The sequence below is a fragment of the Nicotiana attenuata genome, chromosome 1 (genome assembly GCF_001879085.1).
Source record: "Nicotiana attenuata strain UT chromosome 1, NIATTr2, whole genome shotgun sequence".
Taxonomy (NCBI): domain Eukaryota; kingdom Viridiplantae; phylum Streptophyta; class Magnoliopsida; order Solanales; family Solanaceae; genus Nicotiana; species Nicotiana attenuata.
Genome location: NC_031989.1, coordinates 6,112,832 through 6,130,531, shown reverse-complemented (window position 1 = coordinate 6,130,531; position 17,700 = coordinate 6,112,832). Strand labels below are relative to the sequence as shown.

General features: G+C 37.8%; 3 protein-coding genes across 3 annotated transcripts; 2 read left to right on the top strand and 1 right to left on the bottom strand.

The window, feature by feature from the left end:
- Positions 6,187-6,727, top strand: LOC109232627 (B3 domain-containing protein At3g06220-like). The gene is made up of 2 exons (XM_019398387.1): positions 6,187-6,312; positions 6,461-6,727. Exons 1-2 carry the CDS (start codon positions 6,187-6,189, stop codon positions 6,725-6,727), a joined length of 393 nt encoding a protein of 130 aa, XP_019253932.1.
- Positions 8,942-10,828, bottom strand: LOC109232621 (protein FAR-RED IMPAIRED RESPONSE 1-like). The gene is made up of 4 exons (XM_019398381.1): positions 10,256-10,828; positions 9,618-10,136; positions 9,397-9,525; positions 8,942-9,280 (listed from the first exon to the last, which is right to left on the bottom strand). Exons 1-4 carry the CDS (start codon positions 10,826-10,828, stop codon positions 8,942-8,944), a joined length of 1,560 nt encoding a protein of 519 aa, XP_019253926.1.
- On the top strand, positions 14,478-15,062 carry LOC109232613. Its single transcript, XM_019398374.1, has one exon. The coding sequence runs from the start codon at positions 14,478-14,480 to the stop codon at positions 15,060-15,062; it is 585 nt and encodes a 194-aa protein (XP_019253919.1).

Here is a 17,700-nt window from a genome sequence, read left to right as displayed (position 1 = left end):
TACTAAGAACATAATCCTTCGAACCTCGCCACTCAATCCATGGCATTCACGGCATTGCCAACATCGCCGCCTTAGCGCAATAGTTCAGAATGACACAACACTGAGACCACCAGTCCACACCCAATATCACATCCAAAATCTAGCATGCCAAGTAGCAAAAGACCCACTCGGGTCTCCAAACCCCGATAGTTACTAAACAGTGCCGATACGCACGACCCACAACCACAACATAGCCTGAATATGAGAACCCCCAATCTCCAACTCCATATAGCACACGAATCACCATGTCTGATCCCAATTTCACCGTTCGAGTATACAGCACACCTCTAATACCCAATCATTCCCACGAGAGATACTCTTATGATTCTTCCGTGCCACCAAGCAGATCCGAGTATCAGCAGTCGATCCAACAAGAAAGTGCCGCACTGCCACCGAAGTACCCTCAACTTAATCGCATTGCCTTTTTCCTGAAACATATACCCTCGTCAAATTACCCTAATTGGCAGTACCATTTCCTTAATCATCCGAAGCTCATTTCTCTATTTATCCGAGGCTGCCCGCTGCCTAAGAGTTTTTATGACCTTCCTTTCAGAATGGAATCGTAACCTTGCACACGCAAATCTCAATCCTCCACACATACCGCATATACCATACCATCCTAGGATAACATGAGGACTTCATATCCCTTCCGAGCCATAAGCAACTATGTACTCAACTAACCAATAACTTTCCATTGATCCCATTCAGAAGAAATCGCTACACATTCCATGCTTCTTACACTCGCAGAGAATACGCATCTCTAACCGCAGTAGGAATCATCAAGAACTCTCTGTCTCCCTTTTGACAAAACGAAGCCTGACATGACTGAATCCCTTTACTAACCCAAGCTACGCAGGCCACTAAAACCTAAGAGCATTGCCGTGAAACACCTGTAGAAACTCATTACCTCGCAAGCACCCAAAGAACTAATCATATCCTTACCATACCGATTCGGCCTACTACCAAGCTACCCCATCTATCCGAGTTTCCTTCTAATTTACCTTCGACTTGATACTCCCTCTTGTTGTAGCACCACAATTCCTCAACCCAGACTTACCACACGAGACCCAAGCATAAAACCAAACCGTCTAAGGCTCACAAACCGCTGAGTACTCTCTTAAATGTTTCCAAAAGCACCACGTTCAAAATACCTACCCCGAAGAGACTTCTTGCGAATCTGGAACCATTACCTTCCTAATACCGATATAAGAATCCCCTAATTGATATAGAAATGACACAAGTCTTGACATCCTCCAATGCAAACCTCAATTTCTAGCCAAATTATACACCTGAAAATCTCCAATTATTACATGTAAAACCTTGAACGCATTAGAACCATTCTCTAGAGTCATCCACTCTACCAAAACTGCAATTAGACCGATCAAAAGAACCGAACAACCTGCGCCTCATCAGCACATTCAGACACCACAGAATGTAACCTTGCCTTAATGCAACCAAACCACTTCCTATCCTATACACCGCACACCCTTACCAATAACCACTCAAAACATCCCGTGATTCTCATACACCTATGAAGCATAATATAACCTTGCCTTAGTCGAAAATTTTTCCTTTACTCGAGCCATCCTCGGGCTCAATCCCCGCAAACCATAACTGATTCACCAGCACGCCTCAAATCGGAACCAACATAGCACATAACCGTGCAATCAGCTAATCAATAGCAAACTCCCCCACTTGGCTCGAAGCCATAGATCAAAACACACACAATAACTAATTACGCATATACTTAATTGTTGCCATAATACCACAGTGAGATTAACTCAATCCTTCATAAGCTCGTGGAACACCGACCATCTGGTACTTCATATTTTCTGCAAATCTCGCATTCACCCTCGTAGTAGTCAAGCCTACTCTCTTGAGCAACTCAAATTCAAATTGCAACGCATATATTTCACTTGTGAATGACATCTTCTAACCGATAACATAAGGAACACACAACCTCAGAACGCTCCGCGGGAGATAACCCACCTGCTTTGCCCCCAACTAACATTTCTGTATACCTCCACCGTCATAAACATTATGCAGTCACTTAGTCTTCCTAAGTCTGAACTCATACCGCAACATGAAATTTACTTCATTCCCAACTAGGAAACATGAAAAGATTCTTCACACACCCATAACTCGGGGCTATACATCCAGTCACGATGGAAATCAAACACCAAATAGTTCTTGCTGCCCCAAAGCAGGCCCTTCTCGTCTCATTCAACTCATATGAACACATCTCGCAGTCACATCACCCTCATCACATAGCTATCCAGTCATTACTTCCCTTAATAGGGAAACAACAGAACACATAGATCCAGAAACACGCGCTCACGCAATCAACAGCTCAGGGCACAAGCTATAGGCAAAAATCCGGTCTCAAGTCTCCCAGACAGGCCCAGCGTCAAACACACAGAGATCACATCTCGCCCCTCGATCATGGAATCACAAGCCATCGATGCACATCTGATACTGAGCACTTATGCGCGCATACGAACGCGTGGAAGGAATTTCAAGAGTTACTTTTCAAGCTGAATCAAAGACGCACGATAAGAATTCAAGAATGTGAAGTTTTTCCTCAAGGTTCTGCAGCCTCTCGAGGATAAATACAGACGTCTCCATATCGATCCGCGAGACTCTACTAAACTTGCTCATGACTCGTGAGACCTATGTAACCTAGGCTCTGATACCAACTTGTCACGACCCAAAACCCGAACCCGGTCGTGATGGCGCATCTCGTGAAGACAAGGCCAGCCAACTATTGCCAATTCGAAGTTAAACAGCTAAACAGCAAGAAAACAATCTAAAACATGATTTAATAATACTAAGTAGTAGATAATATCATAACAATAAAGTACAACCCAAACACAGCCCTAATTGGGGTGTCACTAGTCATGAGCATCTATAAGTCATAATACAAGTCTGCTAAGTCAATATGCTAGTACAAATGTCTGAATATAGATAGAAGTGATAAAGGAGGAGAAACACGGGACTGCGGACGCGAGGCACCTACCTCGTGGACTCCGAATGTTCGCCTGAAGCTGGAAGGATCAGCACTCGGGAGCGGAACCACATACTCCTGAATCTGCACACAGGGTGCGGGGAGTAAAGTGAGTACTCCGACTCAGTGAGTAATACTCATAAATAAAGACTGAGTGATAAGAAATCACAAAAAGTGCATCAACATGCTGTATAGAAGTAGTACAAAACCAGTAAGAAAGCAATGAAGCTGTGAAATCTCTTAAAGCATCTTAGCTCAGTTTAAACTTCTAAAAAAATGGCTTTTCAACAGTTAAGCAATTGAATACAAAGCAACTAGAGCAGATAAGCATAGAGAACCCGCCCCTCGAGCACAATTACACAACTAAACAGGTAAATGACAGATAAACACATAAAGGTTCGCCCCTCGGGCACAATGTTAACAACTCCGCCCTTCGGGCAACATCTCATATCAATACCAGCCCCTCGGGCAATCACATAGAACCGTACCAGCACCTCGGGCTATATCTCACATCACAATGCGTACCCGCGCTCACTGGGGGTGTGCAGACTCCTGGAGGGGACCCTTACGGCCCAAGCGCAATATCAAGCCATCTCGTGGCGTCATCACTAGGCCCTCGGCCTCATATCAATCAAGCCACCTCGTGGCGTACATATCTCAGGCCCTCGGCCTCAAATCAATATCAGTGTTTCCTCACTACATAGGCCCTTGGCCTTACTCAGTAAAAAATCCTCACAAGCCCTTCGGGCAGTAGTAAAACAGTATTTCTCAGCCCAAACATCATTTAAAATATCATTTAAGTATTAAAGGGGAGTAAACATGGCTGCGTGTAAAAGCAGTGGAAAATAACATGACTGAGTTCAAGTATAAAATCAAAACAGTGAAGAAATATCAATAAAAATCCCCCGAAGGGTTCAAATAGTTGGCACGAAGCCCAAATATGGCATTCCGCCCAAATAATGATGATAGAAAATAGATTTCAGTCAAATACACGGTAAAATCATCAATCGGGAGGGACCAAGTCACAATCCCCAATAGTGTACGAACCCACGCTAGTCATCAAGCGTGTGCCTCACCTCAATATAGCACTACGATGTGCAATCCGGGGTTTCAAACCCTTAGAACATCATTTACAATCATTACTCACCTCGATCCGGTCCAAACTCTAGCCCGCGATGCCTTTGCCGCACAAATCGACCTCCGGATGCTCCAAATCTAGCCACAATCAGAACATGACCATTAAAATATGCTAAGGGGACAAATCCCACTCGAAATTATCCAATTTACGTCAAAATCCCGAAATTTCTCAAACCCGGCCCCCGGGCCCACGTCTCGAAATTCGATAAAATTAACATCAATAGAATCCTCATCCTCTTACGAGTTCATACATATCAAATTTACCAAAATCCGACCTCATATGGTCACTCAAATTCAAAAATTTCACTCTCTGATTTCAAGCCCTAAACTCCCAACCCTTCCTCTAATTTCCCACACATTTTCATGATTAGACAATGATATAATCACCATAAACACAAGGTATAAAGTCCAAGTAGCTTACCTCTGTGGATACACTTGATCCCCTCTTGAAATCACAGCTTGGAGCTCCAAAATCGCACAAAAATGGTGAACAAAAGACTGAAAATCGCGAAGGGGCATTTTTATACATCTGCCCAGCACTTCCACACCTGCGATCCCATAGGCGCATATGCGCTTCCGCTTCTGCGGAAAACATCTGCTTCTACGGATTTCACTTATGACACCAGGCCCTGCATCTGCGGTCAATCCACGCACCTGCGGTACCGTTTTGCGGTCAAATTGCCGCTTCTGCGGCTTTCACTTAAAAATCCAAAAATCGCATCTGCGACCACATAGCCGCACCTGCGCCACCGCAGGTGCGGTCAGACAACCGCATCTGCGGCTCCTGCACTTCTCTTCCTTGACCGCTTCTGCGACTAAAACTCCGCTTATGCGGCGCCGCACCTGCGGTCCCCAATCCGCAGGTGCGAAAATACCAGAAGCAGCAAATTCAGCAGCTGCAACAAAATCCAAACTTCTCCGTTAACCATCCGAAATCACCTCGAGGCCTCCGGGACCTTAACCAAAAGCACAAACATATTCTAATACCTTATTCAAATTTGTTCCAATCATCAAAATACCTCAAACAACATCAAATCACCCAAAACACATCGGATTCAAGCCAAACTTTCTAAAATTTTCCAAATTTTGCTTTTGATCAAGAACCCAACCAAACCATGTCCGAATAATCTAAAATTTTCACACACATCCCAAATGACACAACGAAGCTACTGCCACTCTCGGAATTCCATTTCGACCCCTATATCAAAATCTCGCCTACCAACCAGAAATCGCCAAAATCTCAATTTCGCCAATTCAAGCCTAAACCTTCCACGGACTTTCAAAATGCATTCCGATCACGCTCCTATGTCCCAAATCACCTAACGAAGCTAACCAAATCATAAAAATTCCGATCCGAGATCATATACAAACAAGTCAAATATTGGTCTCAAATTTCAAGCTTCAAACTGGGAACTATTCTTCCAAATTCATTCCGATTACCCCGAAAACCAAAACCAACGATTTACATGAGTCGTAATACATCACACGGGGCAAGTTATGCCCGGGAACTAACGAACAAAGTATAAAAGCTCAAAACGACCGTTCGGGTCGTTACAGCAATGATGTAATTATCGTAGGTCATATGACTACAAACTATTCGTAAAAATATTTTTCAAGTATTCTTCAATGTATTTTTGTATATCCTAAAAATATTGATAAAAATATTTTTGTATCTTTTTTTAGATTTCTGTTCAAAGAATATGCATTATTCATTGAATATTCATAAAAATATTNTAACAAGTTATATAAACGTTATAGTATTACAGTGAAGTGTCTATGTGTGTGTTTGTATGTATGTATGTGTGTGTGTATATATATATATACACAAACACTATATATACACACACACACACTAACATATACTATAACAAGTGTTAGTATATATATATATATATATATATATATATATATATATATATATATATACACACAAAAATTTACACACACAACTCTCAATACAAAAAACTAAACGACCCTCCCTCTTACCCAAACCCTAGAAACCAACCATGGACCCCTCTCCCAGCACTCCCAAACGATCCCAATCCGCCTCTTATTCTAATGATAACGATGGAGAGCGAATTCCAACATTTGAAGTGCTTCTGAAAGATTCATACATCAAACAAGACTATCTGGTAAATGATATTTTATTTTTTGAAAAAATCGGCTAATCAACAATCTACCTTTTGTTTTTATATGGCTAAGTTTACATTTCATTCAGTTAGTATTGTAAATACTGTTATAAAATGAAATTGTTTCTTTGTCCTTGTGTTATTTTGCCAGCATATTCCAAAATGCTTCTACGAGCACATTCCTGAAGCACATACCAGCGCAGTTCTTCAATGTGGTGGCAAAGAGTGGTTTATGGGATTGAACGTTGGTGAGCGTAGATGGCTCAAAGACGGCTGGAAAAGTTTTGTGATGAAGAATAATATCAAGCGGGGTTGTTTGGTTAAATTTGAGTTAGTTGAAATTGCACAAATCCTTGTTGTCTTCAAAGTCGAAGTGAAAGGACAAGGAACTCACGAAGATCCTGTCGAGATTAATTAGTTTTTTTTTAAGAACTCGTGAAGTGTTTGAATTGTTTCCCCCTATTGTGGAACTTTGTTATTTTTTTCCTTTGTTAGCTGCACGTTTTAATTTCATCCAGTTATGCAATGTGTATTTTTATTTTCTGTTGATGTATTAATGTTATGAAATTCAATCTTCATATTGGTCTTATTTACTATAATTTTTTTTAATTATCATTCAAAAAAATTGAATTGAATCATATTGGTCTTCTTTGCTTTTTTCATTTCTTCCAGATGAAATCAATTTCAAAGACTATTTTTTAATTTTTTTTTTAAATCAATTCTTCTCTAGGATTCTTTTGGAATAGAGAAGACAAAATAACACATTTATTTCATCTAACACCATTTATTTCAACTAACACCATTTATGTCAACTAACACCATTTATTTCTACCAACACCATTAATTTGCCAAATTGAACAAAATTAAACAAAAAAAAAACGCTCAAAATTGAAATATTTTTTGGACTGGGTTGGCCCCCCATATATAGTCACATACTCAAATCCTAAACTATGAAAAACACTTTCTCCTACAAACCCTAAATTATGGATGCCTCTCCCTCTACCAAACGAGTCCTATCTTACTCTACTACTAGCAGTGATAATGAAGAAGAGAGTCCTCCAACATTTGAAGTGGTTATGACTGATTCATACATCAACTACGACGATCTGTTAAATTATTATGTCTTTTAAACTTTATTTCTTTGAATATTACAATAACTTTTTGAGTTAATCCTATATGATTTTTTTTTTACATAAAATACTTTTGTTTCTTATACCTTAACTCCAAAAAATATATATGCGTTAGTATTGTATATGTTGATTCAGTTTCATATTTTTCGAAACTTAATAGTAATGTTTTTTTAAAGTATATTCCAAGAAAAATCTACAAGCATCTCCCTCTAACAGTAGACACCGCGCTTCTTCACTATCGTGGCAAAGAGTGGTATGTAAATATGAGCGTTGGTGATAGAAGAAGGTTCAAGGCAGGCTGAAAACTTTTTGTTTTGGACAATTATGTCAATCGAGGTTTCATCGTCAAATTTACGTTGGTTGATGTTGCACCACTATATGTTGACTTCAATGTTGAATTGAAGGGAGAAGGAACTTCTGATAATAATCCGGTTGAAATTGATTAGGATTTGTATTGTGTTTTTCTATCCCTTTACTATATTTTATTTTCATGTATGTTGATGTGTTAATGTTATGAAATTACAATCGTCATATTGGTCTTCTTTACCATAATAATTTTCTTTTTTAATGGAATGTTTAGTAAATGCTTTTTTTTTTGTTAATACTGCCTTGAGGTGGCAGTGTCCTATATATCTACCCTTTTAATATACGAAAATATTGAAAGGGGAATAAAGAGCAAAAATATAGAAGAAAATAATAATAATAATAATAATAATAATAATAATAATAATATAAAATAATAGTAAATGCTTCATAGGGAAGTTAAATAGGTTAATGTATTGTAAGATCTAGTAAATGCTACATAGGGAAGTTAAATGTGTAGATTTTGTATTCAAAGAGGAACGGTTACACTGATTTTACAATGAACTCTTGGAGTATTTGGTTGAAGTTAGGGTTAGAAATTGGTTGCAGTTGAATGTTGAAATTTTCTGGGAAAAAATCGTGCAATGTAATGGTTGAAGGTAGGGATACCAAGATAGGTGTTGAAGGTATGGTTTTAAGTTGAATGTTGAAAGTAGGATTGAAGGGTGGGGTTTTAGTAACTGAATGTGAGTATTTTGGTTCTTACTTTGAACTGATTATAATGTTCTGAAGTCTTTCACTTCTGTACTAGTTGCAACTAATCATATTTTGTTAGTCTAGTCTTCTAAACTAAAATGAAGTAACAATAAAATGAAGAAATATTTAACAATAAAAATTATCATATGATCACCATCCCAATTCAAAAGGTCATGCTCCAATCTGTTCAAATGATACTTAATATATCGCCTCATCACTTCACTGTCCAATGCAATATCACAAACCCGTTCAAAATTCTTTAATAGTTCCCTGTACATCATGTATTCAGAAGTCATACGTGGGTTACCTCCTAGAAAGAAATATTTCAAGTGCGGACGAACAACATCTTTTCTCCACCTTTTCAATATATACCTCTCATTAATATTTTTAATCCTCTTGTGAGACAACACCTTAAGTATATGGCAGCATAGAATACTCTTGTTTCAAACCACTTGTAGCTGCAACATTAGATATTCGCCAATAGGTGTATATTCAACCGTAAATATAAATGGATCTCTAGTATTAAAACTCTTGAATGAATAATCAGCGATAATGTACTTCTCCACTCCAGCTATTGCCTGATGGTCTTCAGGGGTGCTGATTTCACAACAGTACAGTTTTCTTAACTCTACTTGAAAAAATTCAAACACTTCACGAGTATAACATGTTTGAAATTTTTCCTCCCATGCAAATTCAGATAAACATTTTGGTTCAAAGCACCTTGACTTATATTCAGCTTCCAATTCTTTCTCGAACTTAGCTCTTATGGCTAACTCATATTGCTGAACAAATAGCTTCAAAGTGCTTTGGCAGGTGATGAATCCGTCAAAGAAAGATGCATTCCTTCACTTCTTTGTGTGGACAACATCCCAGCCCAAAAGTGGTCATTTAGGTATACAGGAACCCATTTCTCCTTCTCCGAATAAAGCTTATAAAACCAATCCCTTCCATCTAAGTTATATTTTTCAATATAATCAGTCCATCGTCTCTCAAACTCAGCAACGTTAATGCTATCAAGGACTAAAGCCTTAAATTTGCCTTTGCAATCTTACCATCAAGAACTCCACTTAACTTCGTAGGCAACTTTGCGAATATGTGCCATATACAATATCTATGTACCATATTTGGCATCAATGCATTGATGGCAGCCTTAATACTATCACATTGGTCAGTCATGATAGCTAATAGATGAACATTGTTTAGAGTCCCAAGCCATGTAGATAGCACCATTTTGTAACTTGTTATATCCACACTAAACATAAGAGCACATCCCAAAAGTATAGACTGCCTATGCTGATTGACACCAACAAATGAAGCAAATGGCATATTGTATCGATTCACAAGGTATGTGGTATCAAGGCATATTACATAATGGAACTCCCCATATGCAACCTTAGAGTGTGAATGAACCCATACGACATTACGAAGTTGACCAAAACTATCCACATCTACGGAGTAGTAAAATTCCCTATCTTTTTGTTGCATGTCACTGAAGAACTTGAGTAATGATTGTGCATCCCCTTCTTGCATCTGAAGCTTTCTACTCTTCAAAATATAATTTCTACAGTCCTTTGGTGTACAACCCAAATTTTTAGGGCCACCAGCAAGTACTTCAGCGATCTTATATTTTTTGAGGGTCTTAAGCCAGCAATATCTTTGGTTGCAAGAGTTCTCTTAAGGGACTTACTAAGCGATCTGTGTCCAGCCATCAATCGCAATAGTGTTGGTTCCAATTGATGATTATATTTTTTAACCACCTTTGAAACACACCATGAACCATTCTCCTCCAAAATTCCATTTATTCTAGCACGGTGGTTCCTCCTCTTGGTAACATGCTTATTCCTTGGTTTCCTAGACCTATCACAACCATATTGCACATACCTAACAATATCACCACCTTTTTTGTTTGATGTTCTTTTGATAATGCAAAACCCCGATAATCTTGCATGTTCTTTGTGAAAATCAAACATAACATCCTTACTATTGAACCGCATCCCAGTAATTGGACCAATTATGAGATCTTCTTCATTGAACTCATTAGGCATTTCTCTGTCCTCTCCAACTTCTCCCTCTTCCTCTAAATAATGGCCGTCGTCATCATCATCATCATCGTCGTCGTCATCATCATCAGCAGCATCGTCAACATGATTTTCTCCATCATTAAAGTTGTCGTCTGAATCAATGTCGATCGACTCATCTTCATTCATCAAACTGTCATCCGAATTCAACCCTAATGATGTGTGTAATGCATTCCTTAGTTGCTCCGACCTAGTTTCTAGACTGTTATTCGGGTTTAATGGCTCCAAACTAGTTTCTAGGTTAGCGTTCATGTTTAGGTTAAGGGAAGGGTGGTTAATTATGTGTTTAATGAAAGCTCTCTTAGCATAAGTATATGGTATGACAAGGTATACCATATAAATAAAAAAACAATATTATGTATACATAATAGACTTTTGATCTTCCCATCCTTATAAATTGCATTTAAAAAAAATACGTAATTGTATTTAAAAAAAATGTAATGAGAGAATATACGAAGGCCGTCATCCGTATATACGAAGGCTTTTTATCTTCCCATGCATGAGAGAATGATAATTTATGGGATCAATATTTTGGGATAATCAAAATTTATTAACTAATTTTGGAGGGAAAAATGTCCATTAAGCCAAATGTGAAATGAAGGGCTTTACTGGTATTTCACCGGTGTGGTCATTTTTGGGCCACATGGATTATATCAAATACTAACATAGTATCATATATTGATAGGGTATCATAAAGGTCTGTCCGTTTCTTTCAGTAAGACACCCAGTCCTCTATGATACCAACCTAGTATATATCATATACTAACACGATATCATAGAGGATTGGTTCATTCTTAAAAAAAAAAAAAAAATCATTGGTCCTCTATGATACCCATATGGTATATATCATATACTGTCAAGGTATCATATAGTACTAGTTTATTCTTTCAAGAAAATTAGTGGTGTATTGTTATAATTAATGATATACTTTTGAATTAATTATTATATACCAACATAACATATAGTATAACATGTTGGCATACAATACAGCTTTATCTTCTTTGCTAGTTCTATTTAATATTGGCCTAAATTTCAAAATCTACTCCGAAAATCTCCACCAAACTTACTCAAAATTTAGCCATAGCCTTCAATCAACATTTCGAACATGACTCGGTAAAAATTTAATCAAAACAACTATAAAGTAAGATTTTTCCTATTATTTTCATGGAACTCCATCAAAAAATTCATTTAAGAAAATATTTGCAAGTACCTAGTTGAAAAAATATTGAAAATTAAAAAAAGACTTATTTATTATTGTATATTGTTATATTATATTGTATAGTAGAACAATAAAATGTTATTATAACTATGACTTTAGCTTTGCACAATAGCACCTAGCTGATTCAACAAAAAAGCAGTTGAAGTATACTATTATGATATATTGTATACTATTACAACATATTATTGCGGTATATTGCATATTATTACAATATACCATCACAGTATATTGTATACTATAATAGTATATTGTTGCAGCATAGCTATATACTCATACCGTATATTGTATACCATAGCGGGATACTATTAGGTAATTGTGTTCTTCTTCGATTATTACAGTATACCGGTACAGTATATTGTATACTATTATAGTATACTGTTGTAGTATAGCTATATACTCCAACAACATATTGTATACTGTAGCGGTATACTGTTGGGTAACTATGTTCTTTGTCGATTTTCAGCTAAAATATTCGATCTCAATCACCTCAAATCAACACCAAATGCAATCAAATTTCAGTATGAACTTCGAGAAGGTACTATAAGCAATATTTAATAACACCCACTTTGAATCAAACAAGAAATCTTCAAAATAAAATTTTTATATTCAAGAGCTTCAAGCCCGACAATAGTGAATATTTAAATACGCATAAACATTCAGATCTGGGAAGCTTTCTCGAAGGTACTATAAGCAATATACACTCACTTCATCTAATATTAAAATCTTCAAGTTGAAAAACATATATTTGGAATTTTGGAAGAAGACTTTAAGAAAATCTGTAAAATTTTAATTTCAGCAAAAATTACGAAGTGCAAAATCCGAGCAAGCATGAGATTTTGACAAAAAAGTGATGAGATTACATGAAAAAAGGGGTCAACTAGATTTCATAGTTTATTTAAAGAGAAAGCTCTAGGATTTTGCACTTCAAAGGGTAAAGGGAATGTTTTCCACTAGATTAAGCTAGCACTGAGAAAACAAAAAAGGCAAAAGGGAATGGGTAGGTGGTAAAATGTTTCGGCCGAATAAGTAGGTTTTGTAAAAAGCTTTCATATGGATAATTACGGGTAATTATTTTGGATTGGGTGGGCATTTAGTATAGATTTCTCAAGTTATTTTCCCTCCTTTTGATGAAACACATTTCTAGCATAATCAAACACGAAAAAATTACATCTCATGGAAAATACATTGCGAAAATGACTTCTTTTATATTAAACACACCACATGTGATATATTTTCTTAGCGGAGAAAACCTTGATATATTTTCACTCTTTGACTAAACAATATCCAAGTGGTTTATTATGTTATCCATTTTGTTTACAACAGACAACCTGGTAACTGCAACTATCATTGACCTTCGTATACTCCAAAACTTGGATATATAATATACATACAAAAATACATATGTCAAATTATTAATATGAGAGAGAAGATAATAGGGGTCCCCTTTTAGGGTCCTATATAACTAAAGAAAGGAAGCAAATGGTCAATGTATGGGTCGTGTCTCCCTATTGGGAATGGGAGGGAGGGACTAAGGAGTGGGCCAAATTAAATGTGATTTATCATGTTAGTTGTCACAAAAGGTAGGCTACTAATCTACCAATCCTTACATACTAGGCCTCCAATGGACCCATTAATTAACTCAAAGACAGTTTAGAGCTTAATTATCATAAATAATTATAATTTGTGTCATTATGTTCGCGCACAAAGTACAACCAAGGCGAAATACAGAAAAATAAAATGCTCTTGTTGAAAGTCAAACTCAAGACATCTGCATATTAAGCGGGCAGCGGACACTCTAACTAACTAAACTGCAATAGCTTGTTGCTCTCTTATTTCAGCTCAAAACAATTCATCTCTTGTATATTTAATAAATAAAAAAATTATGCGACATAACAAATACGGTCCATTTAATTGATGATCCGTGACCTAAATCCCAAGGCCATAAATTTAATTTGAAGACAAACATTAAAATATAATGTATGGCCCTTACGTAAGGATTATATTGCCCCTATTATTTCATCATTTTTTATGAGAAATTCTAACTAATAGTCTTTTTCTAATACGTTTTTTTACTTATCATTTACCATGATATTTCTAATTAAGTAAACTTTGAGTAAGGTAGTCTTTTTCGACACTTTGACTAAGTAAAATTCACCTTTTACTAGTGTGTCCATTTCTGAGAACCAGTTCGATTTCATGCTGGGGCGTTCGACTATGGAAGTCATTCACATTGTGAAGAGATTGGTGGAGCGGTATAGGGAGATGAATAAGGAGTTGCACATGGTGTTCTTTGACCTAGAGAAAGTATACGACAAAATCCCGAGATAGGTGTTATGGCGATGCTTGGAGGCTAAAGGGATCCTAGTAGCCTACATTAGGGTGATTAAGGACATGTATAATGAAGCTAAGACTCGGGTTAGGTCAGCGGACGGGAGGAGACTCGGAACACTTTTCGGTTATGATGGAGTTGCACTAGAGATCAACTCTTAGTCCATTCCTATTTTCCTTGGGATGGACGCATCGACGAGACACATTCAAGGTGAAGTGACATGGTGTATGTTATTTGCGGATGACATAGTATTAATTGACGAGACGCGGGATGGTGTGAACGAGAGGCTGGAGGTTTGGAGGTAGACCCTAAAGTCTAAGGGTTTCAAGTTGAGCAGGACCAAGACGGAATACATGGAGTGCAAGTTCAACAACGGTACCCAGGAAGGGGATATGGAGGTGAGGCTTGATACGCAAGTCATCCCCAAGAGAGGTAGTTTCAAGTATCTTGGATCTATAATACAAGGTAACGGGGAGATTGATGAAGATGTCACGCATCATATCGGAGCAGGATGGATGAAATGGAGGCTCGATTCCGGTGTCTTGTGCGATAAGAATGTGTCGTTGAGACTTAAAGGTAAGTTTTACAAGGTTGTAGTTACACCGACTAAGTTGTATGGAGCAGAGTGTTGGCCGATCAAGAACTCTCATACCCAGAAGCTAAAAGTAGATGAGATGAGGATGTTGAGGTGGATGTGTGGGCATACCCGGTTGGATAATATTAGGAATGAAGTTACTCGGGAAAAGGTGAGAGTAGCCCCTGTAGAGGATAAGATACGGGAGGCAAGGTTGAGATGCTTCGGGCATGTTAAGAGGAGAAGTATAGAAGCCCTAGTTAGAAGGTGTGAGCGGTTAGCCTCGATGGGCAGCATGAGGGTAAGAGGTAGGCCTATAAGAAATCTTGGGGAGAGGTTATTAGGCGGGACCTGGCGCAGCTAGAGTTGACTGAGGACATGGCCCCTAGACAGGAAGGTGTGGAGGTCAAAGATTATGGTAGAAGGTCCGTAGGTAGTCGAGCGTTTCTCTTTGTCTTACTCATTTCGCTAGCATTAGTGTTAATATGATATCTTTTATTCATAGATGGCTATTACTACCTAGAGTTTGATTGCATTCTTGGATTTGATCTTATTTCATCTTGCTGTTATTCCTACTTGTTGCAATTACCTTTTCTTTTTTCGTCGTTCTCTAGCCGAGGGTCTGTAGGAAAAAGTTTCTCTGTCCTTCCAGAGATAGGGGTAAGGCTACATACATCTTACCCTCCCTAGACCCAACTTGTGGAAACTACTTGATTTGTTGTTGTTGTTGTTTTTGTCCTTTTTATTGAAATGAATTAATCTAGTTCAATTTAGTTCCAAATATTAGCCAAACAAAATTTGATAACCGAAAATTGTAAATAAATAGGGAATGAGTGAGGCTTCCACACAGGGGCGGATTTAGGGGGCGGACGGGGTTCACCTGAACCCCCTTCGCCGAAAAATTACACTGTATATATAAGGCAAAATCATATTTTTATCTCTGTATATTAAGTTTTGAACCCCCTTAACACAACCCAAAAGTCTAGTTTAGTGGTCAAGGGGGTTCAAAACCTTCATAAGGTCATAGGTTCAATTCCCACTAAAAAAAAAAAATTGAACCCCCTTCATGGAGAAAAAATTTGAATCCCCTTCATGGAGATCCTGCCTCCGCCACTGCTTCCACATTAAAGATGTGTTCGCTCTCACAGCTCATTCTTATTTTCAAAATTCAACCCTCCTAAAATGGTCAGATGGCCAGTTAATAATCACAACAATTATCAGATAAACGATTTTTTTTTTGTTAAGAACTGCTCCAACTGTCACGTAATAAAACGTTGATTTTACTAACTCTAGTAAATAATTAATTAGTTATAAGATTCACTAATGACTTGGGCAGTAATTCAAAATCCATTAAATGGAAGCCAGAGCGGGAAGCCCAGTAAGCCCTTGATGCTTTTAGTAGATCTTCTGAAAAGACCCGGATCCCCATTGTTACTCGTAGTAGGGGCGAAGTGCACAAATATTTGATTTTGGTATTAGTGTTTATAAATTTTTGTACGTCTATTCACTTCAAAACAACTTCATACATACGATATTTGAATGCCAAGCCTTATAACTTCAGATTAAAGGTCTGAAGTTTCATATGACTGAAGTTAATGTTGTTGCTACTGTGTTAAAACACAAAATCAGAAAACTGTTAGAAGAATAAAAGAAACTGGAAAAACAGTAAAGATTAAGAAATATTCTGAGTCCACAATTTGCTTGTGCGTCCTTAAGGAATTTTAACCCCCTCACATGTTGCCAAGGTAATGGATTAAATCCTCCCAAGATAAAACGGAATAAACCTTCCTGCAACAGTGGCAATACAAACTGCAGGATACCAACGAACTTAAAGAACGGAGTAAAATCACACTTACGAATTTGAGAGAGAGAGACTGCGAATTAGAATGCAGTATTTTCAGAAAGAAGGAAGTTCTGTAATGTTTTTGGTGTGTTAAAAACGAAGCCATGCCTCAGAATTTATAGGCAATTATTGGAAAAGGTGTGATGATTGTTCTGGAAAAGGTGTCTTTTCAAAAGTTTACGCGGCCTGCCACGGTCCAACCGCGGTTACGCCAGGACCGCGGCCAGAGTGGCCCTCTGAATCTGCAGCAGGGTTCTGGCGCGGTCCTACCGCGGTTACGCTAGGACCGCGGCCAGACTATCCTTCTGAATCATCAGCAGTGATCTGGCATTTAATTAATTATTAAATAATTAATTAAATAAATTTTGTCCAAAAAATAATCTTATCGATCGATCATTTGACAAATCCAAATCCATAGCCGAAGACGAGCCGAGCGAGCGAGCGACGACGGCGCGAGGGTTCATTCTCTTCAACTCCTTTTAAGAGCTTTAAGAAGTGATTCTATATATAAGCACACAAATGTAGTTGTCCCTCACCAATGAGGGACAAAGTGCAAGTCAAAAGCTCACTTCATTCAAATTTTTATTTCCCACCATTTCCAATTCACACTCTTAGACTTTAAAGCCCAATGCTTAAAGTCTTTGAAGCCCAATGCCTTTAAAGTCCAATAATCCCCCACATGAATGGGAATGGCTGTAACAAGAATGATCATAGATGAAAGCTGTGTGATTTGCAAGTAAGGATTAATCGCATCTGGATAAGTAGGTTTCCCTTTGAACTTTCCGTAGTGAACATATGTCGGATATACTCGGTCAATCGGTAGATTTGATATCTTTGAACCGTCGAACTTTAGTGTATACCTAGACAACCATATGTCACACAACCAACCCTTAACCGTCTTTTTGTTCTCATTATTGTGTTCGTTTCAGCCATGAACCCCGCCTGGTTTCATAAGTGCGTAGAGAATTGGCCTTGCAGAATTCTCATTGAAGCGGCTTCCACTTCACACTTACATAGGTGATTCCTAAACGCGTGTAATCCTTTAGATTGACACTATTTGATAAATACCACATCAAACTTAGGTAATCATTAAAGAACGTGTAAAGTTCTATCCTTGTTACTGAACATTGTCTTCATCACGAGAAGGGACCAGAGATTT

Excerpts from the sequence above, each read along its gene's own strand:
- LOC109232627 (XM_019398387.1), top strand. The coding sequence starts at position 6,187 with ATGGACCCCTCTCCCAGCACTCCCAAACGATCCCAATCCGCCTCTTAT. Across the intron at positions 6,313-6,460 it reads ACATCAAACAAGACTATCTG|CATATTCCAAAATGCTTCTA; the intron begins GTAAATGATATT and ends TTATTTTGCCAG.
- LOC109232621 (XM_019398381.1), bottom strand. The coding sequence starts at position 10,828 with ATGAACGCTAACCTAGAAACTAGTTTGGAGCCATTAAACCCGAATAAC. Across the intron at positions 10,137-10,255 it reads GTTCATGGTGTGTTTCAAAG|ACCCTCAAAAAATATAAGAT; the intron begins GTGGTTAAAAAA and ends TGCTGGCTTAAG. Across the intron at positions 9,281-9,396 it reads AGAAGGAGAAATGGGTTCCT|CAATATGAGTTAGCCATAAG; the intron begins GTATACCTAAAT and ends CTATTTGTTCAG.
- LOC109232613 (XM_019398374.1), top strand. The coding sequence starts at position 14,478 with ATGGAGTGCAAGTTCAACAACGGTACCCAGGAAGGGGATATGGAGGTG.